The 22,841-nt window shown below is 55.4% G+C and overlaps 1 protein-coding gene across 1 annotated transcript in view; it reads right to left on the reverse strand.

The window, feature by feature from the left end:
- LOC311338883 (low-density lipoprotein receptor-related protein 1-like) overlaps nucleotides 1–22,833 on the reverse strand; it is a 29,515-nt gene extending 6,682 nt beyond the window's left edge. Inside the window, exons 1-33 of the mRNA XM_084464225.1 lie at nucleotides 22,711–22,833; nucleotides 22,288–22,407; nucleotides 21,282–21,395; nucleotides 20,636–20,785; nucleotides 20,007–20,129; nucleotides 19,437–19,553; nucleotides 19,020–19,148; nucleotides 18,622–18,747; nucleotides 17,833–17,973; nucleotides 17,094–17,281; nucleotides 16,193–16,376; nucleotides 16,019–16,104; nucleotides 15,286–15,405; nucleotides 14,444–14,631; nucleotides 13,621–13,826; nucleotides 12,958–13,146; nucleotides 12,475–12,623; nucleotides 11,849–11,942; nucleotides 11,073–11,189; nucleotides 10,422–10,541; nucleotides 9,481–9,603; nucleotides 8,824–8,949; nucleotides 8,459–8,575; nucleotides 7,416–7,522; nucleotides 6,766–6,898; nucleotides 6,527–6,649; nucleotides 5,523–5,645; nucleotides 3,733–3,873; nucleotides 3,175–3,312; nucleotides 2,349–2,468; nucleotides 1,795–2,060; nucleotides 1,345–1,526; nucleotides 893–999 (exon numbers count right to left, since the gene is read on the reverse strand). Of these exons, the coding sequence (XP_084320351.1) occupies nucleotides 893–999; nucleotides 1,345–1,526; nucleotides 1,795–2,060; nucleotides 2,349–2,468; nucleotides 3,175–3,312; nucleotides 3,733–3,873; nucleotides 5,523–5,645; nucleotides 6,527–6,649; nucleotides 6,766–6,898; nucleotides 7,416–7,522; nucleotides 8,459–8,575; nucleotides 8,824–8,949; nucleotides 9,481–9,603; nucleotides 10,422–10,541; nucleotides 11,073–11,189; nucleotides 11,849–11,942; nucleotides 12,475–12,623; nucleotides 12,958–13,146; nucleotides 13,621–13,826; nucleotides 14,444–14,631; nucleotides 15,286–15,405; nucleotides 16,019–16,104; nucleotides 16,193–16,376; nucleotides 17,094–17,281; nucleotides 17,833–17,973; nucleotides 18,622–18,747; nucleotides 19,020–19,148; nucleotides 19,437–19,553; nucleotides 20,007–20,129; nucleotides 20,636–20,785; nucleotides 21,282–21,395; nucleotides 22,288–22,407; nucleotides 22,711–22,756 (4,513 nt within the window). The 5' untranslated portion in view covers nucleotides 22,757–22,833. The remainder of the gene's footprint in view (nucleotides 1–892; nucleotides 1,000–1,344; nucleotides 1,527–1,794; nucleotides 2,061–2,348; nucleotides 2,469–3,174; nucleotides 3,313–3,732; nucleotides 3,874–5,522; nucleotides 5,646–6,526; nucleotides 6,650–6,765; nucleotides 6,899–7,415; nucleotides 7,523–8,458; nucleotides 8,576–8,823; nucleotides 8,950–9,480; nucleotides 9,604–10,421; nucleotides 10,542–11,072; nucleotides 11,190–11,848; nucleotides 11,943–12,474; nucleotides 12,624–12,957; nucleotides 13,147–13,620; nucleotides 13,827–14,443; nucleotides 14,632–15,285; nucleotides 15,406–16,018; nucleotides 16,105–16,192; nucleotides 16,377–17,093; nucleotides 17,282–17,832; nucleotides 17,974–18,621; nucleotides 18,748–19,019; nucleotides 19,149–19,436; nucleotides 19,554–20,006; nucleotides 20,130–20,635; nucleotides 20,786–21,281; nucleotides 21,396–22,287; nucleotides 22,408–22,710) is intronic.
- Between the last annotated feature and the right edge of the window lie 8 nt (nucleotides 22,834–22,841).

The following is a 22,841-nucleotide window of genomic DNA, read 5'->3' on the forward strand; positions in this document are numbered from 1 at the left end:
GGCTGAGACACAGGGCGCACTGAGACACAGGGCGCACTGAGACACAGGGCGCACTGAGACACAGGGCGCACTGAGACACAGGGCGCACTGAGACACAGGGCGCACTGAGACACAGGGCGCACTGAGACACAGGGCTGAGACACAGGGCGCACTGAGACACAGGGCGCACTGAGACACAGGGCTGAGACACAGGGCGCACTGAGACACAGGGCGCACTGAGACACAGGGCTGAGACACAGGGCGCACTGAGACACTGGGCTGAGACACAGGGCGCACTGAGACACAGGGCGCACTGAGACACAGGGCGCACTGAGACACAGGGCTGAGACACAGGGCGCACTGAGACACAGGGCTGAGACACAGGGCGCACTGAGACACAGGGCTGAGACACAGGGCGCACTGAGACACAGGGCGCACTGAGACACAGGGCGCACTGAGACACAGGGCGCACTGAGACACAGGGCGCACTGAGACACTGGGCTGAGACACAGGGCCACTGAGACACAGGGCCACTGAGACACAGGACTGAGACACAGGACTGAGACACAGGGCCACTGAGACACAGGGCCACTGAGACACAGGACTGAGACACAGGACTGAGACACAGGGCCACTGAGACACAGGGCCACTGAGACACAGGACTGAGACACAGGGCCACTGAGACACAGGACTGAGACACAGGGCCACTGAGACACAGGATGCACTGAGACACAGGACTGAGACACACCTTAAACTTAAACACACCGGACAGGGTTCCACTTAAACAAAGGGTCCACTTAGACACACTAGAGAGGGTTCCACTTAACCCGGGACAGACCATCCCCGGGTGAAGCAGATGAGAGAGAGAGAGAGAGAGAGAGAGAGAGAGAGAGAGAGAGAGAGAGGTGTTTACCCGTGGGCCACTGGATGATGTGTTCCACTAGGGTCTCCCTCATGGTGCCGTCCATGGCAGCCGTCTCGATCTTGGGGTGATTGCCCCAGTCCGCCCAGTACATCTTCCTACAGAACACGTCAGCGATAATGGATCAGTCCGTTGCCGTACTAAAGCCCCTCGTAAGAGGCTTCTAGAGTCACACACGCACACACGCACACGCACACTCACACACACACTAACAGACACATATACACATACCCACAAACACACGCACACACACACACCCACACACTAACATACACCCACGCACACGCACACACACACACCCGCACACACACCCACACACACACACACACACAGGCACGCACGCACACTAACAGACACAAACACACCCACACACACACACACACACACACCTACACACTAACACACACAAACACACCCCCACACACAGACACACACACACTCACCCCCGGGGCGGGTCCACCACGATGGCGTAGGGCTCGTCGATCATGCCCGAGATGAGGGTCTTGCGGTGGCGTCCCCCGCCGATCTGAGCCACCTCGATGACGTCCCGGCCCGAGTCGGTCCAGTACAGGTTCCCCGCCACCCAGTCCACCGCGATGCCCCGCGGCATCTTCAGGTCCGGGATCTGGGGACCAGGGACCGGGGTTAGAGGGGGCTCCGTGGGGGGCCCGGACCCACGGGGATGCACCATGGGGGAGGGGGGGGGGGGACTTCTACTTGAAATGGGCATTCTGATGGAGGTCTAGCTATAGATGTGTTCATGTATTTTAATGTTAACCGTAGATGTCAATGCTAACTGTAGATGTCAATCCCGAGGTCACCCCGAGGTCACACCGAGGTCCCCCCGAGGTCACCCCGAGGTCAGACAGAGTTCAATCCCGAGGCAGACCCACCTCCAGGCTGCTGACCCGGGCGTCTCCCTGCCGGCGGTGGCGGTTGTTGTCGGGGGAGGAGGAGAGCGAGGGCAGGTCGTAGGAGGAGATGCGGCCCGTGTGCCAGTTGGTCCAGTAGATGCGGTTGGTCTTCACAAACACGTCCATGGCGTCGATGCGCACGTTGGCGTCGCCCTGGAAGGTCTGCTCGTAGCGCCAGTTGGGCATGCCCGGGTCCAGGCTGCGGATCTCGTTGTCGTCGGCGATGTAGAGGACCTGTCTCAGAGCTGGGAGGGGGAGGGGGGATGGGGGACGGACAGGAAGTGATGTAAGAAACATTCACATAGCTGTTTTACATTTGTTTAGATATTTTAAATATTATATCGTAATGGCAGTGAAGTGCAAAGAATGTGTTTTCTTGTGTATGTGTGTGTAAGTTCCGCACAATGAATTGCATTTTAATCTCAAGTAAAGAAAACTGTTAATCGGTTCCCACTGTGCACAACATAACAGCCTGGGAGACTACTAACATGACCAACACGAGGAACAACACAGAGACTAACATGGGGACTCACCATCGGCCTTGCAGGTCTCGTTGATCCTGGTGAAGTACTTGTGGCAGCTGCACTTGTACGAGCCCTTGGTGTTGTTGCAGATGTGAGAGCACACGCCGAACTGGGCACACTCGTTCTTATCTGCAGACAAAAGCCCCCCCGCCCCCAATGTGTGATTACCACCCTCCACAGCTGGTGTTTCTACTGTCTGCATTGTTAACAATAATGTCATGAATAAAGTTTATACAAAGGAACAGGTGGTGCTAAGCTGCAGTGTTGCGGAAGTGTTTAGCCTGGAGCCGTCGAAGGCCTCTGCCAAAAAAATAGAATAATAGAACAATATATCTGCATGGTCCTGGCAGGGGACCGGAGACCCGGGTACCTTGCGGGGTGAGCAGAGACCAGGGTTCCCTACTAGGGGACCGGAGACCCAGGTACCCTGCTAGCGGACCGGAGACCCGGGTACCAGAGACAGACCCGGGTACCCTGCTAGTGGACCGGAGACCCGGGTACCAGAGACAGACCCCGGGTACCCTGCTAGCGGACCGGAGACCCGGGTACCAGAGACAGACCCGGGTACCCTCCTAGTGGACCGGAGACCCGGGTACCAGAGACAGACCCGGGTACCCTCCTAGTGGACCGGAGACCCGGGTACCGGAGACAGACCCGGGTACCCTCCTAGTGGACCGGAGACCCGGGTACCGGAGACAGACCCGGGTACCCTCCTAGTGGACCGGAGACCCGGGTACTGGAGACAGACCCCGGGTACCCTGCTAGCGGACCGGAGACCCGGGTACCAGAGACAGACCCGGGTACCCTGCGGGGGGACTGGAGGAGACCCGGGTACCTTGGCATCTGTTGCGCCCGGAGGACTGGAAGCCGGGCTTGCAGGAGCAGTAGGAGTCGGTGCCATTGACCACGCAGTAGGCCTCGTCCCCGTCGCCGCACACCGTCCGGTTGCTGCGGCAGTCGTTCAGAGCCGTGTCTAGAGAGGCACAGACGGGAGCCGTTACAGGACATCTGTGTACGGTACAGACCCACACACACACACACACGCACACACACACACACACACGCACAGCGACCACAACGTACACTCACTCAATCTTAGTTTATTTGGAATCATGTTGACATCACGCTGACATTACAGTGACATCACGGTGACATCACGATGACATCACCCTGACAAACTTCTTGATAAACACACAATATCAACCACTAGTGAGTCACAATACTACAATAGCAAGACACAATGCACTCCCAATAGAAGTGTGTAAACAGTACAACATGGACCAGTAAGGTACACCCGTGGCAGCAGCTAAGACGTCGTCAAGGTAAACCAACAACCGGTACCCAGTAACGGTAACCAGCGTGACAAGAGTCCGTCCCGACCGGAGAGGCTCACCGAACTTGTTGCAGTTGACCTCGTCGGAGCCGTAGTCCTCACAGTCGTTGTAGTAGTTGCAGAGCAGCGTGGAGCTGATGCAGCGGCCGTTACCACACAGGAACTCGTCCTTCAGGCACCTGGGCGTGGCCGGGGCCGCGCCTGCACAGGGGACAGGAGGGGGTCCTTAGTGGAGGGGGGGCTCCCCTTAGAGCAGTGGTTCTCAAACTTGTTCTACAAGTGTACCCCCTCTAAGATATTTTGTTCAGCTGATTATCCCCTTCAGCGGCACAAAAATCTTTTGGGAGAAAAATACTCAAATTAAAAAATAATAAATTATAAATTATGTATGTGTGTTTGATTTGGTAGTGTAAGCGTGAACAGCGAAAGGGTGCAAATACACACAATTTTGTGTGAAGCCTGGGCCTGTGCTATCTTTTTTTTATTTGAGTACCCCCTGCAGAGTACCCCCCTGCAGTACTCCAAAGTACCCCTAGGGGTACTTTGGACCTCGAACCTACCTGCTGTTATCTACTTATCTACCGTTCATTAGCTAACGCTGGAGATAAGGGCAACTCTTGGGCCGTGTCCCAATTCAGGGGCTGCATCCTTCGAAGGACGCGTCCTTCGAAGGTGTGGCCTTCGTAGACCGCGAAGGCCACACCGAAGGCCGAGTGAGCGTTGTGGAATGGGACGGTCTAGCCTACGGAGCATTTCCGGATTGCTTAACCAGCCGGTAACGTCTTTTACCTTGCGTGACCACGCGCCGCTCCTGTCTCCTAGCAACCCTGACAGCTGCGGTTCAAACCGGACAGCGGAGGAGAAATATGGAGCCAGAAATCATAATTTTATTTGTTATGTTTTATCTTTTATTGGAGGAGTGGGAGAAGATTCACCGCCGCGTGAAGAGGAAGAGAGGACGTTGGCTTAACGTTAATTAGTTTAACGTTATATGTCTAGCGTTAATGTCATTGAATTTTGACAGTAAAGTTACATATTTAAAATGGTCCCAACCTTACTTTTATATAAAAAAAATGTTTTTACATAGTTTTGTCATTAAATATGTATTCGCTGCAGCTGCCGCTTCCACTCTCTCCGCGCCATTTCTGAAAAAAAATCCAACGCGCAATGAATCTTGGGATACGTTGGGCCGTGAAGGATCCACCTGGTGGGTCCTTCAAATTCGGGAAACGAAGGCTGTATATCTCGGCCGCATTTGAAGGACCCTTCGAAATGGGACAGCACTTGACGCGCCACTGTGACGTAAGGATGCAGCCCCTGAATTGGGACACGGCCTTGGACACACGTATACTGGAAACAGCTGCTGCTCCTTTTTTACCGGTATTTTGTGGATGTGTTAATTAACAATTATTCAAAGGCGAAGTGAATTTACGGAGCCTGAGGTGAATAATTGTTTTAGTAAATACTACCCATGAACTCCAACAATAAACAAGATAACACTTCTTCACTTCTCCGGGATTTATTTGTTTTTATTAGCGGTTTATTTGTTTTTATTAGCGTGACGAGACGACCGTCACGCGATGAAAACAATATCCCGAGTTTGAGATCTTAATCATGGGATATTGCCCAATATCCTGAGATAGCAAACCAATCAAATTGCGCCATCTTAGGAGGTTCACGTGTAGCATATACTAATTGGTATTATGTGGCGTTTTGACCAACCTTCAGACACCCCCGGTCAGTGGATGTTCAGGGACCAGTCCTGATCTCCCACCGTGACTGGCAGCCCACCCACTGTGTGTTCTACGCTACAGAACCCCAGAGCCCCAGAATCCCGCCCCCGGACTCACGGCAGTTCAGCTCGTCGCTGTTGTCGCCGCAGTTGTTGACGCCATCGCAGCGCTTCTCCATCGGCAGGCACACGCGGTCGTTATGGCAACGCAGCTGCCGCATGGGTGGGCACTGGAATTTAGCTGGGGGGTGGAAACACAGACGCGTCAATGGAGCGGGGAAAAGCGTCTCCGAACCCGGAGTTTTACATCTGAAAAGACTCTTCATACACAAGAGGGGCTGGGATTCTGTTCAAACTGCACTGGCAGCTGTCAACAATACTCGCGTCCCACAGAACCGGCTCTACTCTGAGCCTTTGAAACAGATCTGGAGAACATTAAGTCTTGGAGTGTCACTTACATTTACATTTAGCATTTTTATCCAAAGCGACTTACAATAAGTACATTTGTCAGAATATATAAGAATATATACGACATATAATGACAAATAACAGTGTCTTCGGAGGTGGCGGTATGAAGCACATCAACAAAGAGCGGCCTTGTGTCTCCCAGCTCTCTCCTCTCTCTGCTTATTATCAGCCCTCGTCCTGCTCCCTCTGAGTGGACGGGTCTGGTACTGGTCTGGTACTGGTCTGGTCCCGGTCTGGTACTGGTCTGGTCCTGGTCGGGTCCTGGTCTGGTACTGGTCTGGTACTGGTCTGGTCCCGGTCTGGTAATGGTCTGGTACTGGTCTGGTCCCAGTCTGGTTCAGGTCTGGTACTGGTCTGGTACTGGTCTGGTCCTGGTCTGGTCCTGGTCTGGTACTGGTCTGGTACTGGTCGGGTCCTGGTCTGGTACTGGTCTGGTACTGGTCTGGTCCCGGTCTGGTAATGGTCTGGTACTGGTCTGGTCCCAGTCTGGTTCAGGTCTGGTACTGGTCTGGTACTGGTCTGGTCCCGGTCTGGTAATGGTCTGGTAATGGTCTGGTACTGGTCTGGTACTGGTCTGGTACTGGTACTGGTCTGGTCCCGGTATGGTCCCGGTCTGGTCCTGGTCTGGTCCTGGTCTGGTCCTGGTCTGCTCACCACACTCCTCTGGGTTCTCGTCAGAGTTGTCCCCGCAGTCGTCCTCTCCGTCACACCTCCAGCCCAGCGGCTTGCACAGCGTGTTGTTACACTGGAACTCATCCAGGGGGCAGCGCCGGCCTACTGCGGACGGATCACACGATGGAGGTCAGCGTGTTGGCCCAGCCTACCGGCTGAGAGGTAACAGCGCGGGGATCACGGCGTATTGGGTGGCAGTGGAGGGAGGGGGCGTGGCTTACCGCTGTTGTCGCATTTCTGCTCGTCGCTGCCGTCCATGCAGTCGGGGTCGGTGTCGCAGCGCCAGCGGATGGGGATGCAGTGGCCGTTCCGGCACTGGAACTGGTCGCTGTCGCACTGTACGTCACAGCCGTTCTGGGGGCGCCAGGGAGTCAGTTTTACAAGACTAAGACTAAAAAAAATAGGCATTGCAACATTCACCCTGATAAATAATACAAGGTTAGCTCCAATACAGAATGTATTAATACAGAACAAATATATACAAATAATAATAAACTATTGTAATTAGACCCAGTCGCTAGCTTTCATTGCCAATCTTGACACTTATCTCAGACCTAAATCTTAAACACTAGCCATAAATGCTAGCCCGTATTGCTAGTCTTAACTCTAGTCTTAAACGCTAGGCATAAACGCTGGTCCTAACACTAGTCTTCATGCTCGTCTTTAACGCTAGTCTTAAACACTCGTCTTTAACACTAGTCTTAAACACTCGTCTTAACACTAGTCTTAAACACTTGTCTTAAATGGTCGTCTTATCTCTAGTCTTAAACACTAGTCTTAAACTCTAGTCTTAAACACTAGTCTTAAACACAAGTCTTAACAAAAGTCCTAAACGCTAGTCTTGACTTGACTCTGTTTTAACGCTAGTCACCTCGTCCGAGCCGTCAGCACAGTCGTGGTCGCCGTCGCACTTCCAGCGGCCGGCGATGCAGCGGCCGTTGGAGCAGGAGAACTCACTCTCAGAGCACTGCCGCGGCACTGGGGAGGAGGGGGCGGAGCACAGGGGGGCAGGGGCGTGGTTAGGGGCGGGGTTATTCAGAGAGGAGGGTGGGGGGGGGAAGGAGGCGGAGTGTAAACCGGAGCTGGGTTGGAGAGTGGGGCGGGAGTAGCAGGACAGGAAGCTTCGGATAAAAGGTCCAATCAGAAGGACGGAAAACGAACACAGAGAAAAGTAGGAAGACGATAAGACGCGTTTCGGACTCAGTGGGACGGATTCAGAGGAGGATAAAGCATGAGAGGAGAGGAGACTGCAGAGGACAGAGGGACCAGGGATATGGGGGGGGTCAGAGAGACCAGAGGGACCAGGGAGAGACCAGGAGGGGGGGTCACAGAGGACAGAGAGACCAGGAATAGACCAGGGAGGGGTCAGAGAGACCAGAGGGACCAGGGAGGAGTCAGAGAGACCAGAGGGACCAGAGATAGACCAGGGAAGGCAGCTAGGGACACACTCAGTAGCGGGTGGCTGGGGGGTTGTAGGTGGGTGGGGTAGATGGGGGGAGGGGGGGTGGAGGGGGGATGGGCTGAAACAGTGAAACACCTACCTCTGTCTCACGCCAACAGGCCAGTGTGAAATGCAAGATAGACATGAAATGATGTGAGATGTGCAAACGGCCACACACACAAGGCAGTCCAACGTGAACAAGCTAACAGTATCATCCATGTACCATGCTACCACACACACACACACACACACACACACACACAAGGCAGTCCAGCGTGAACAATCAAACAGAGTATCATCCATATAGCATGCTATCTCACACACACACACACACACACACACACACACAGTATGTGTAAACGCTTAGCGTGGAAGCTAGTTAACAGACTGCTTAGGTTTCATTCATAAAGTGCAGACGGTGATGAGTGTGAGTGACGCGTGGTGGCGGTGGGGGGGGGGGGGGAGGGACCTACCACACTGCTCCTCGTCAGAGTTGTCGCCGCAGTCGTTGTCGTAGTCACACTTCCAGCGGCCCGGCACGCAGCGGTTGTTCTTGCAGCGGAATTGGTACGGCTCGCAGGTCCGCTCGTCTGGAACCAGGAGACACAACCAGGAATCAGCGACCTGAGAGGACCGGACACGCTGCCGTCTGCTACAGGCACCTAACCTCTCTCTCTCACTCCCTCTCCCTCTCCCTCTCTCTCTCTCCCCCCTCCCCCTCCCTCCCCCTCCCTCTCTCACTCTCTCTCCCCCCCTCTCCCTCCCTCCCCCTCCCTCTCCCTCCCTCCCCCTCCCTCTCTCACTCTCTCTCCCCCCCCTCCCCCCCTCCCCCTCTCACCGCACTCCTCTTTGGGTTCGTCCGAGGCGTCCCCACAGTCGTCCTCTCCGTCACACTTCCAGCGGGCCGGGATGCAGCGACCGGAGTCCTTACAGCGGAACTCGTCCACGCCGCACGACATCTGGGCTGAGGACACAAGGAGGAGAGGGCGATGAGGAGGGAGAGGGTGAGGAGGGGGAGGGTGAGGAGGGAGAGGGTGCGGAGGGGGAGGGTGAGGAGGGGGAGGATGAGGAGGGAGGGGGAGGAGGGGGAGGAGGAGGAGGGAGAGGGTGAGGAGGGGGAGGGTGAGGAGGGGGAGGATGAGGAGGGGGAGGGTGAGGAGGGGGAGGGGGAGGAGGAGGAGGGAAAGGATGAGGAGGGGGAGGGTGAGGAGGGAGAGGGTGAGGAGGGGGAGGGGGAGGAGGGGGAGGAGGAGGAGGGAGAGGGTGAGGAGGGGGAGGGTGAGGAGGGGGAGGGGGAGGAGGGGGAGGAGGAGGAGGGAGAGGGTGAGGAGGGTGAGGAGGGACAGGGTGAGGAGGAGGAGGGTGAGGAGGAGGAGGGAGTGATCATCAACAGAGTGATCAACAGAGTGGCCAACAGAGTGATTAACAGAGTGATAAACAGAGTGATACACAGGGTGAGGCCATGCGTGTCTGCGTGGTTCCGGCCGGCTCTTACTGCAGTTGGCGGGCTCGTCGGAGCCGTCCACACAGTCGTTGTCACGGTCGCACACCCAGACGCGCGGGATGCAGCGCTTGGTGATGGAGCACTGGAACTGGTTGGGGGCGCAGGTCACCTCGGCTGCAGACAGACGACACCGACACTGTCACATTAACACCCAGAGCGTTGGAACAAAGCGACTGCAACGGCGTGTGTGCTAATGAACGGCGTACTCACATGCACACTGTTACTTTAAACAACTACTAACTACTAGTTTGAGGGCATCCATTTATTAATTTAGCATCTCATTGATATTCCAGACGACAATTTTGTATTGAAGTATTTTTCTTTGAAATGACTCTATTCTAATTCCGCTGATGAAGTGTGTTCACTGAGCTCAGTAATCACTACCGTTGTTATGATCAGGGACCAATGGATCCGCACTGCACAGCGTGCAGCCTGTATACTGCAGGGAGGAACGCTGTCCTCCTGTGAACTTCCTATACTCTGTAGACCAGGAGAACATCTGTCCTGTGTCCTATACTCTGTAGACCAGGAGAACATCTGTCCTGTGTCCTATACTCTGTAGACCAGGAGAACATCTGTCCTGTGTCCTATACTCTGCAGACCAGGAGAACATCTGTCCTGTGTCCTATACTCTGTAGACCAGGAGAACATCTGTACTGTGTCCTATACTCTGCAGACCAGGAGAACATCTGTCCTGTGTCCTATACTCTGTAGACCAGGAGAACATCTGTCCCCCTGTGTCCTATACTCTGTAGACCAGGAGAACATCTGTCCTGTGTCCTATACTCTGTAGACCAGGAGAACATCTGTCCCCCTGTGTCCTATACTCTGCAGACCAGGAGAACATCTGTCCCCCTGTGTCCTATACTCTGAGAGAGTCATGCAGGCTCCTATACACTGTAGACCATGGAGAGTCATGAAGGAGGACTCACGGCAGTCCTTTTCGTCCTCCCCCTCCCCACAGTTGTCCTGGCCATTGCAGCGGAAGATTCCGGGGATGCAGCGGCTGGGGTGCGTGCATTTGAACTGACTTGGCAGACACACGTGGATGTCTGCAGACAAACCAGCAGGCGGACATTAGAATACATTCAGGAAGGTTTTTTTTTAATTTCATAGTGCATGTTTAGAGAGAGTGCTCAGTGCAGCGCTAAATGGTAAATGGACTGCATTTATTAAGCACTTTTCTAAACAGTGGCCTCTCAAAGTGCTTTACAATAATGCTTCACATCCACCCATTCATGCACACATTCACACACCGACGGCGGTGCCAACCACGCAGGGCGACAGCCAGCTCGCCAGGAGCAGTTACGGTGAGGTGTCTCACTCAGGGACACCTTAACACCTCAACGCTGGGAGGAGCCGGGGATAGAACTAGCAACCTTCCGGTTGCCAGCCGACCCGCTCTACCTCCTGAGCGACATCAGGTTTCTGTTTTCCGAGGTTCAGCAGGGTTTGGGTAGTAGGGAGAGGGCAGGGTGAGAAGCACAGTGTTTCTGTCTGCTTCTAAACGCAGGCTGGAGCTAGCTTCAACGCCCCCATCCTGCCTGGCGTACATAGCGAGGAGAAACACGTGAAGGACGTACCGCAGTTGGCCTCGTCAGAGTTGTCCCGACAGTCGTTGTCTCCATCACAGATGTAGGCCGGGTTGGTGCAGATGCCCGTCCCGCACTGGAACTGTCCCGGTCGGCACTTGAACTCCGCTGCGGGCGTCGGAACAACCACACACACATCACGACAGAGGAGGAGAGGTGAGGAAAGAGAGAGAGAGAGAGAGAGAGGAGGAGAGGGGAGGAGAGGGGAGGAGAGAGAGAGACAGAGGAGGGGAGAGGGGAGGAGAGAGCGAGTCAGAAGAGGAGAGGTGAGGAGAGATATAGAGAGAGAGGGGGAGAGGGGAGGAGAGAGAGAGACATAGAGAGAGAGGAGGAGAGGGGAGGAGCAAAGAGAGGCTGAGGAGGAGAGGTGAGGAGAGAGAGAGAGAGGGGGGGAGAGGGGAGGAGAGAGAGAGAGAAGAGGAGGAGAGGTGAGGAGAGAGAGAGAGAGAGAGGAGGAGAGGGGAGGAGAGAGAGACAGAGGAGAAGAGGTGAGGAGCAGAGAGAGACAGAGGTGAGGAGAGAGAGAGACAGAGGAGGAGAGGGGAGCAGAGGGAAAGAGGGGAGGAGAGAGAGAGACAGAGGAGGAGAGGGGAGGAGAGAGAGAGACAGAGGTGAGGAGAGAGAGAGACAGAGGAGGAGAGGGGAGCAGAGGGGAAGAGGGGAGGAGAGAGAGAGAGAGAGAGAGAAGAGGAGAGGTGAGGAGAGAGGTGAGACAGAGGAGGAGAGGTGGGGGGGCTTCAGCGCTCTGGGAGAGGAGCAACACTCACGGCAGTCGGCGGGCTCGTCCGACCGGTCGCCGCAGTCGTCCTCCGTGTCGCACTTCCACCAGAAGGGGATGCACTTGTCGTTCTTGCAAACAAACTGCAACGGGGGGAGGAGGACATGATCACACACAGGTCTACTATCAGTCACAGAGGCTCCACCTCAGCCCCAGCGCTCCGCTCAACGACTCAGCTGGATGCCTGGTACCGCCATTGCTAAGAGACCACACCCCTCTTACGCACGTCCTGGCACTTAATGTACGCACTTATTGTATGTTGTATGTCCTGGCACTTAATGTATGCACTTATTGTATGTTGTACGTCCTGGTACTTAAACATAGTACTTAGCATTGTGTAGCATCTTGTCCTAGCTATCTTTGTTGTATACGGGGAATGGGTTAACCTAGTGATTGTTAGTGCTTGCCACTTGGTTCTATGAACATCCTCACTGTACCGACACCTGTATATTGTTGTTTCTCTTTCTTCTGACAAATGTACTTATTGTAAGTTGCTTTGGATAAAAGCGTCGGCTAAACGCCCTTAATGTAAATGCAAAACTAAATGCTCCACGACCAGAGGAACCAATCAGAGCATTCGGATGTCCAGAAGTCCCGGCTGCCGGACGGACCCACCTGACTGGCGGTGCAGTTGGACATGCAGCGCCTGCCGTCGGCCGCCAGGTAGAAGTTGGTGGGGCAGGCGCACTTGTAGCCGCCGCCGGGAGACAGCAGACACAGGTTACTGCAGCCGCCGTTATCACTCTGACACGGGTGGTTATCCACTGAGGAGCAGAGGGAGAGAGGAGAGGTGAGGAGCAGAGGGAGACAGAGGGGGAGAGGTAAGGAGAGAGAGAGAGAGAGAGAGAGAGAGAGAGAGAGAGAGAGAGAGAGAGGAGGAGAGGTGAGGCGAGAGAGTGAGAGAGAGGAGGAGAGGGGGAGAGGGGGAGAGGGGAGTAGTAGAGAGAGACAGAGGAGGAGAGGTGAGGAGAGAGAGAGAGAAAGAGGAGGAGAGGGGGAGAGGGGAAGGTGAGAAGAGAGAGAGAGAGAGACAGAGGAGGAGAGGTGAGGAGAGAGGGGAGACAGAGGAGGAGAGGTGACACAGCATGGGAGGCGGACCTTGGGGCTGGCGGTAGGGGTGGTAGATGTGGACGTCCATGGGCCGGTGCAGGGTGCTGATCAGCATGGTCTTGTTGGTGCCCAGGGTCTTGTGGGCTCTGTTGATGGACTTGGTCTCCCAGTCCGTCCAGTAGATGAACTCCTCGAACAGGGTCATGGCGAAGATGTGCGGGATGTCCTGGGTCAGAACTTCAGACAGAGGGGGGGCCGGGAACAGGGCGAGGTCAGGTATTGGAGAACGAGGAACAGGACCACACAATGTGTGCTCAGATCCTCCTAATATCTCATGTATGTATCTTATTGTTATGATTTTAGTTTTATAGTAGATATTGCATTTTCCACTATTCAAATCCTTCGCAACTTTTTTAAACGTTTTTAATGGCATCATTAACAGTCAGCAAATGGATGTGCACACACACGCACACACACACACACCCACAAGCACACACAGACATAGACACACGCACGCTCATGTGCACACACACACACACACGCACACTCACACACACACTCACACACACACACACACGCTCACACAGACATTTGTGCACACTTACACACACACACACACCCACACCCCTGCATTGTGCATCCTACCTGTGTGTCTGTTGGTTCCCCGCCCCCCCCCCCCCGTGTTGTGCGTCCTACCATTGTGCGTCCTACCTGTGTGTCTGTTGGTGCCGTCCAGGCTGGCGAACTGGATGTAGTCCTCCCGGGCGTCGGCCCAGTAGATGCGGTCGTTGATGAGGTCCAGGGTGAGGCCGTTGGGCCAGGTGATGCGGTCCTCCACGATCACGCTGCGGTTGGTGCCGTCCATGCCCACCCGCCCGATGTGGGGGTTCTCCCCCCAGTCCGACCAGTACAGGTACCTGGGAACACGCGCTGGGTTAGAGCTGAGGAACAGGGCCGCGACCACAACAGTAAACACAACAGAGTTCACCTAGACTCTGCACAGCCTCCCCTCTTACCCGCCCCAGACCCCTCTTACGCCCTTAATGTATGTTGTACGTCCTGGCACTTAAAAATAGTACTTAGCATCGTGTAGCATCTCATCTCCTCTCCTCAGACCCCTCCTCTCCCCAGTCCTCCTCTCCTCAGACCCCTCCTCTCCTCTCCTCTCCTCTCCTCAGACCTCCTCTCCTCAGACCCCTCCTCTCCTCTCCTCTCCTCAGACCCCTCCTCTCCTCTCCTCTCCCCAGTCCTCCTCTCCTCAGACCTCCTCTCCTCTCCTCAGACCCCTCCCCTCCTCTCCCCAGTACTCCTCTCCTCAGACCCCTCCTCTCCTCTCCTCTCCTCAGACCCCTCCCCTCCTCTCCCCAGTACTCCTCTCCTCAGACCCCTCCTCTCCTCTCCTCTCCTCAGACCCCTCCTCTCCTCAGACCTCCTCTCCTCAGACCCCTCCTCTCCTCAGACCCCTCCTCTCCTCTCCTCTCCCCAGTCCTCCTCTCCTCAGACCTCCTCTCCTCAGACCCAGCCCTCCTCTCACCCGTAGCGGACGTCCACGGCCACGGCGCGGGGCTCCCTCAGCCCGGTGTTGAGCAGCACGGTGCGGTACGCCCCGTTCAGCTTGGACACCTCGATGGTGTCCCGCCCCTTGTCGCACCAGTACAGGTTCCCGGCCACCCAGTCCACGGCCAGCCCGTCGGGGTTGCTGAGTGAGGTGCGGTGGAGGACCTGAAACACATGGACCAGTGTCAGCATCCAGGACCCCCTACCTGTTATGTATGCAATGGATTGTCGACATTGTTATTCCCATCCTTTAGGGGGCGCTCTACAGCACCTGTTAAGTATAACTTAACCTAACCCTAACTAGTAACATTGTTCTGGTGCTAGTTGATCAGAGTTCAAATGGATGTCAACGTCTCAACCTGCGTTCTTGTTGTCACTCTGTTACTAACAGGTTATCCTGATAATATATAACAAACATAATAGTATCCTGCTGCTTTGAACCATCATCTTTGATATCTGTGCCCTGTTAGCAGTAAGAAGCTCTGGTCGTCCAAACACTGAATTCATGTTTGATGATTCATAAAGGAGCAGGAACAGTAGATGCCTTCAGGCGGACGGTGGACATCGGGGTTTGAACCAGGAACCGTTCGGCTGGTCAACCATCACGATCAGGACTAGACGACCCTGCCCCTGCTCCTGCTCCTGCTCTGAGGCCGTGGAGCATACATCCATCCCCAGGGTGAGGAGAGGTGTAGCCACCACGATACTCCCCAACCCCGCTAGCTCCCTGCTGGGCCGTGACCTCCGCCCGGGCCGTGACCTCCACACCCTTCACCTAGGCACCCCGCCTTGGCCCTGACCTCCGCCCGGCCCTCTCACCTGCACGTCGCTGCCGTTGATGTGCATGCGGCGGATCATGCTGCCCTGCGTGGTGACGTCCGTCCAGTAGATCATCTGCTGGCGGTAGTCAAAGTCCAGCGCCACGGCGTTGTTCAGGCCCTGTGGAGGAGGAGTCGCGTGAGTACATGGCAGCCGGACAAACGCATTTCACCAGTCCGTCTGCACAGGTTGTTGTGGGGTTGTGGATGTGGTGGTACTGGTGGATGTGGTGGGTGTGGTGGGGTGGTGGTACTGGTGGATGTGGTGGGTGTGATGGGGTTGTGGTACTGGTGGATGTGGTGGGTGTGATGGGGTTGTGGATGTGGTGGTTCTGGTAGATGTGGTGGTACTGGTGGGGTTGTGGATGTGGTGGTTCTGGTAGATGTGGTGGTACTGGTGGGGTTCTGGATGTGGTGGTTCTGGTAGATGTGGTGGTACTGGTGGGGTTCTGGATGTGATGGCACTGGTAGATGTGGTGGTACTGGTGGGGTTCTGGATGTGGTGGTTCTGGTAGATGTGGTGGTACTGGTGGGGTTCTGGATGTGGTGGCACTGGTAGATGTGGTGGTACTGGTGGGGTTCTGGATGTGGTGGTTCTGGTAGATGTGGTGGGGTTGCGACGTGGACATACTGGTGGATGTGGTGGCAAAGGTGGATGTGGTGGTACTTGTGGATGCGGTGGTACTGCTGGATGTGGTGGTATGGATGTGGGTGGGGTTGTGGCGGTGCTGCACCTGTTTGATCAGGGTGTAGTTGGAGCCGTCCAGGTTGAGCTTCCTCAGGTAGTAGCGGTTGGCGAAGATCAGGAAGGGCTCCTCCTCTGAACGACAACAGAACAGCAGACAGGAAGTCAGCGGCGGTCAGCAGGACGTCAAGTACATTAGCGGGGGCGTTTGTGCGGTGCTCACCAGAGGTGGACTTGCAGATGGTGGGGTCCTCGGGGCTGAGCTGGAAGCCGTCCACGCAGAGGCAGTGGAAGCTGCCGTGGGTGTTGATGCAGCGCTGGGTGCAGGGGTAGGTGGTGGAGCACTCGTCCACGTCCGCGCACGTCTTGCCGTCGTCCTTCAGACGGAAGCCGGGGAGGCACCTGCACTGTGGGGCGCCGCGCGGACACACGGTAAGGCTGCGGCCAACGGACCGCTGTCCACACCCCCCCATGTTGGCTAACGAGCTAATGCTAATGAGCTAATCCACCTCTAGAAATGCTGCTATACTTAGAGGTGGATTAGCTCATTAGCATTAGCAAAGTGGTTGGTAGTTTTAGCTATGGGGTGTTAGCTCTGTGGTGTTAGCTCTGTGGTGTTAGCTCTGGACTATTAGCTCTGTGATGTTAGCACTTGGAGCTCGGGGTGTTAGCTCTGTGGCATTAGCACCGGGGTATTAGCACTGGGGTGTTAGCTCTGTGGTATTAGCACCGGGGTATTAGCACTGGGGTGTTAGCTCTGTGGTATTAGCACCGGGGTGTTAGCTCTGTGGTATTAGCATAGGGGTGTTAACTCTGTGGTATTAGCACCGGGGTGTTAGCTCTGTGGTATTAGCACCGGGGTATTAGCACTGGGGTGTTAGCTCTGTGGTATTAGCACCGGGGTGTTAGCTCTGTGGTATTAGCACCGGGGTGTTAGCTCTGTGGTGTTAGCTCTGTGACGTTAGCTATGGGGGTGTTAGCTCCGGGGTATTAGCGCTGTGCCTGTGGTGCTAGGTCTTGGGGTATTAGCTCTGTGCTATTAGCACCGGGATGTTAGCCCTGGCATTAGCCCTTCTTCATAGCGCTGTCAGCGTTAGCGCCTCGAGCTCGGGGTGGCTAGCTACCTTGAAGCCTATCTTGAGGTCGTGGCAGAGCTGGGAGCAGCCGCTCAGGCGGCTGTTCACACACTCGTCGATGAAGCAGTTGAGCTCGTCGGAGCCGTCGCCGCAGTCGTCCTTGTGGTCGCAGAGCACCGCCTCCGCCACGCACACGCCGTTAGCGCACGGGTAGGCAGTGTCGTTACACTTCTTCTCTGCTCCAGCCAGGTGGACGAGGAGGAGGAGGAGGAGAGGGAGGGGGAGGAGGAGGAGGAGGAGGAGGAGGAGGAGGAGAGGGAGGGGAAGGAGGAGGAGGAGGAGGAGAAGCAGGAGAGGAAGGAGTAGGAGGAGGAGTAGAGGGAGGAGGAGGTGTAGGAAGAGGAGGAGGAGGAGGAGGAGAAAACAAAAGAAAGAATACAATTAAAGATTGTGATGAACCTGTGACAAAGATCTCAAGAACCGCCTTGAGACCGGACTAACAGTGAGGAGAGCGAGGGGGCTTTAGGAGACAGGTCCACTCTGGGGGGGTGAGGGGCCTTTAGGAGACAGGTCCACTCTGGGGGGGGTGAGGGGCCTTTAGGAGACAGGTCCACTCTGGGGGGGTGAGGGGCCTTTAGGAGACAGGTCCACTCTGGGGGGGGTGAGGGGCCTTTAGGAGACAGGTCCACTCTGGGGGGGGTGAGGGGCCTTTAGGAGACAGGTCCACTCTGGGGGGGGTGAGGGGCCTTTAGGAGACAGGTCCACTCTGGGTGGGGAGGGGTCTCACCGGGGCCGTTGCAGCGGGGGTTCTTGGGGGCCTCATCGGAGCGGTCGTGACAGTCGAAGTCGCCGTCGCACTCCCAGGAGCTCTGCACCAGGCAGCGGCCGTTAGCGCAGCGGAACTCACTGGGCCGGCACGTCGGGTACTCTGGAGACAAGGGTCAAAGGTCACCATGGAGGACACCGGAGACCAGAGGTCAGGGGTCGAGAGAGAGAGAGGAGAGGTCAGGGGTCGAGAGAGAGAGGAGAGGTCAGGGGTCAAGAGAGAGGGGAGAGGTCATGGTGAGAGAGAGGGGAGAGAGGTCAGGGCGAGAGAGAGGGAGGAGAGGTCAGGGCAAGAGAGAGGAGAGGGGAGAGAGGTTAGGGGTCGAGAGAGAGGGGAGAGAGGTCAGGGCGAGTGAGAGAGGGGAGAGAGGTCAGGGGTCAAGAGAGAGGGGAGAGGTCAGGGGTCGAGAGAGAGAGGAGAGGAGAAAGGTCAGGGGTCGAGAGAGAGGGGAGAGAGGTCAGGGGTCAAGATAGAGGGGAGAGCGGTCAGGGGTCAAGAGAGAGGGGAGAGGAGAAAGGTCAGGGGTCGAGAGAGAGGGGAGAGAGGTCAGGGGTCAAGAGAGAGGGGAGAGCGGTCAGGGGTCAAGAGAGAGGGGAGAGGAGAAAGGTCAGGGGTCGAGAGAGAGGGGAGAGAGGTCAGGGGTCAAGAGAGAGGGGAGAGGTCAGGGCGAGAGAGAGAGGGGAGAGACGTCAGGGCGAGTGAGAGAGGGGAGAGAGGTCAGGGGTCAAGAGAGAGAGAGAGGTCGCTCACCGCACTCCATGGACTCGTCCGATCCGTCGCTGCAGTCCGTGTCGTGGTCGCACACGTAGTGCTTGGGGATGCACTGGCGGTTCTGACACATGAACTCACTGCTGCTGCTGCAGGTGTTGTTGAACACTGGGCCGCCGCGCACACATGGGAAATGGAGTAACCAGTTAACTGAAAGCACTGCACAATAATGCCTCACATTCACCCATTCATGCACACATTCACACACCGACGGAGGAGTCAACCCCGCGATGCGACAGCCAGCGCACCGGGAGCGAGACAGGGTGAGGCGTCTCGCCTGAGCCACACGCCGCCACAACACGACACAACGCAACACAACACAACACAACGCACTTTAACACCACAGCTTTATGAGTTAAGCTGATGTGAGTTCTCCTCACCACAGCCGGCCTTGACGCTCTCGTCTCCGCCGTCGGAGCAGTCCGGTTCCCCGTCACACTTCCAGTGCTGCGGGATGCAGACGTGGGAACCGGGGCACTGGAAGGACTCGGGGCCGCAGGTCTTGCTCTCTGCGGGGGGGGGGAAGGTGGGAAACATGATGAAACACTGCTGACTCTGGTCAGCAAACAGCCCCTCATCCACAGAGCAACACAGCAGGGTGGTTATATGAGAAAGTGAGCAGCGCTGGTGGTCACAAATAAGAGGCAGGGTTGACGACAGTGAAAGGCACACGCCATGCACACACACAACCCCACACGCACACACACAAATACATACACCCCCACACACACACACACACACACACACACACACTCCGCGCTGCTCTTCTGTGTCTCTGACGGTCGGTTCCACTCAACTGCACTTGCTGTCCTCATCGCTGCCGTCGCCGCAGTCGTCCGCTCCGTCACACACCCAGCGCTGCGGGATGCAGCGGTGGTTCCCACAGTCGAACTGGGAGGCCGAGCACGACTTATCTGGGGGGAGGAGCGCATGGGGGGCATCAGGGGTCTGGGGAACGGAGACCCCCTACGGCGGGGGAGAGCTGTTCACACCCAGACGGCTGGGGAACACTTTCTCTGAACACGGCTCCGCTCAACAGAACAGAACAGGGAAGAAGAACAAACACATGTAAACACATGTAGGGAAGGGTTAGAGAGGGAGAGAGAGAGAGAGGGGAAGAGAGAGAGGGGAAGAGAGAGAGCGAAAGGGAAGTGAGAGAGAAAGAAAGAGAAATCAAGGAAGAGAGAGATGAAGAGAGACAGAGAGGAGGAGAGAGAGGAAGAGAGAGAGTGAGAGAGAGAGAGAGAGAGAGAGAGAGAGAGAGGGAGCGAGAGTGAGTGAGTGAGTGAGTGAGTGAGTGAGTGAGTGAGAGAGAGAGAATGAGAGAGAGAGATGGAGGAAGAGCGTGAGGAAGAGAGCGAGCGTACCACAGTGGAGCTCGTCCTCCCCGTTCTCACAGTCGTTGTCCTTGTCGCAGGTCCAGCTGGTGGGGATGCAGCGGCCGCTGGGGCAGAAGAAGAAGGTGGCCGGGCACTTGGCCTTCCTGCTGTCTGGGGGGGAACCAATCAGAGCCCTGGGTTATGATGACATCACACACGTAGAACGGTAAATGGTCCTCATTTAGTCAAGTCAAAGTCAAGTCAAATTTTATTTGTATAGCACATTTACATACGGCTGAGCCGCAACCAAAGTGCTTCACAGAAAGTGCTTAAGTGCAAATACACATAGAAAAGGACCTAAGGCAAAAAAAGCAAGAATATATATATATATATATATAGTGCTTTTATCCAAAGCGCTTTATGGCATTCATGACATTCGTCAGGAGCAATTAGGGTGAGGCGTCTCGCTCAGGGGACACCACAACACTCCGCTAGGAGGAGCCGGGGATCGGACCAGCAACCGTGCGGTTACCAGCCAACCCGCTCTACCTCCTGAGCTAATGCCGCCCGTAGAACGCACTGGGCACTGACGGTAAAAGGAACAATCAAATGCGGTACTTTTCTGCTCGTATAGTATGTCTATACGAGTATGTATGTACTGCATGTGTTAAAGATACCTGGGCAGTTGCGTTCGTCCGAGAAGTCTCCGCAGTCGTTGGAGCCGTCACACTGCCAGGAGGGGGCGTAGCACAGCGTGGTGAACTCACACTTCTGGAAGCTCATCCCCTTCACGCCCAGGCGGAAGTAGCTGGAGCAGTCGGTGGCCGCTGAACCACACAGAACAAACGTCACACCAGGGAACCCGGTTCAATCCCGGACATCCTCAGAACCACCTGTGCCTTTGAGCCACATGCCGAACTATGCTAGAATGCTTAACGGCGCGTATGAACTGAGGTGAAGAGCGTCCGCTGGATGAGACGGTGAGGAGTGATCAGAGTGTGTTCAGCGTGGGGGAGCGCGGGAGCTCACTGGACGCTCCTTATGGTTAACCGGCCAGCACCCCATCACCGATTTAAAATGTTTTGTATGTATGTATGTATGTCAAATCTGGCCCCCATTGCACTCCTGATCCTCCCTGGAAGGAGGGATCCCCCACTTTGCGTTCCTTCTCAAGATTTCTTCCTTGATCATTTAGGGAGTATTTCTTGCCATCTGGGGGGCTAGGGCCATGGGGGTGTCATCAACACACGGCCTAAGCCCTTTGAGACTGTGCCTGTGTTTAAGGGCTATACAAACACAATTTGAAGTTGAATTTTAACTCACAGCAGTTCATCTCGTCGCTGGCGTCATCGCAGTCTGCCTTCTGGTTGCACGTGCTGGAGTTGGAGATGCAGCCGCCGTCACGACACTGGAACTGCTCCACCGAGCACAGCGTGGCTGCAACACCATCAACACCACCATCAACACCATCAACACCTTCCTCAACACCATCCACAACACCAGCATCAGATGGCCCAGGACGGTAAATTGACTGCATTTATACAGCGCTTTTCTAATCAGCGGCCATCCAAAGCGCTTTACAATATTGCCCAACATAATAATAATAATAATAATACATTTTATTTATAATGCACTTTTCATCATAGATCTCAAAGTGCTACAAGTTAAAAACAAAAGATGAGCAGTTTAAGAAAAAAGGAAAAATAAAAGGTTTTAAAAACAAACATCTAAGGGGTACCAAAAGCTTTGCTAAAAAGAAATGTCTTAAGACCTTTTTTAAAACAGTCAGTGGATTGTGGTGCCCTCAAGGAATCAGGGAGGGCATTCCACAGACGTGGGGCAGCTGCACAGAAGGCCCTATCTCCCATGGTCCTGAGTCTGGTTCTGGGTATGTGGAGGAGGTTTGAGTGGGTTGAGCGGAGGGAGCGTGTTGTGTTTTGTGGGTTTATAATTTCTTTGAGGTAGGGGGGGGCATGTCCATGGATGCATTGGTGAGTGAGGAGGGAAACCTTGTACTCAATCCTGGAGGAGACGGGAAGCCAGTGGAGTGAGTGGAGAACATTCACCCATAGATGCACATTCACACACCGACGGTGTGTGTGCGGTGTCAACCACGCAAGGTGACAGCCAGCTCGTCGGGAGCAGTTAGGGTGAGGCGTCTTGCTCAGGGACACCTTGAGCAAACCAGGGGTCGAACTAGCAACCTTGCGGTTACCAGCCAACCCGCTCTACCTCCTGAGCCACATGCTGCCCGACGCTGGGGACGGGGTCGTGACCTAAGCATGAGAGGGTTCAGGGCGACAGAGAGAGCCCGGGACGGGGGACTGACCGTTGCAGAAGGCCTCGTCCGAGTTGTCGCCGCAGTCGTTGCGGCCGTTGCACCAGTTGGTGTGTCCCACGCAGCGGCCGTTGGTGCACTTCCTGTAGCCCTTCTTACACGCGCGGTTTGCTGTGGACAGGAAGTTCAAACAGATCAGGACATCATGTCCTGTACCCCTTCTGTCCTGTACCCCTTCTGTCCTGTACCCCTTCTGTCCTGTACCCCTTCTGTACTGTACCCCTTCTGTCCTGTACCCCTTTTGTCCTGTACCCCATCTGTCCTGAACCCCTTTTGTCCTGTACCCCTTCTGTCCTGTACCCTGTCTCACACACACAGTTTTCTGGGGACAGGAAGGTTCAACAGATCAGGAGGTCCAAAAGGCCCAGGGTACCCAGATGCCCCCTGGCCCAGATGCTCGCCCTCCCAGCTCACCGCAGTAGAAGAGCTTCTCGTCAGACTTGTCCTTGCAGTGCACCATGCCGTCGCAGGTCTGTGTGTAGTTCACACAGTCCCCGTTGCCGCACTCAAAGTCGTCGATGCGGTTACAGGTGGTGTTGAGCGCT

This window comes from Micromesistius poutassou (genome assembly GCF_964030765.1).
Source record: "Micromesistius poutassou genome assembly, chromosome: 2".
In the NCBI taxonomy this organism is placed as follows: Eukaryota; Metazoa; Chordata; class Actinopteri; order Gadiformes; family Gadidae; genus Micromesistius; species Micromesistius poutassou.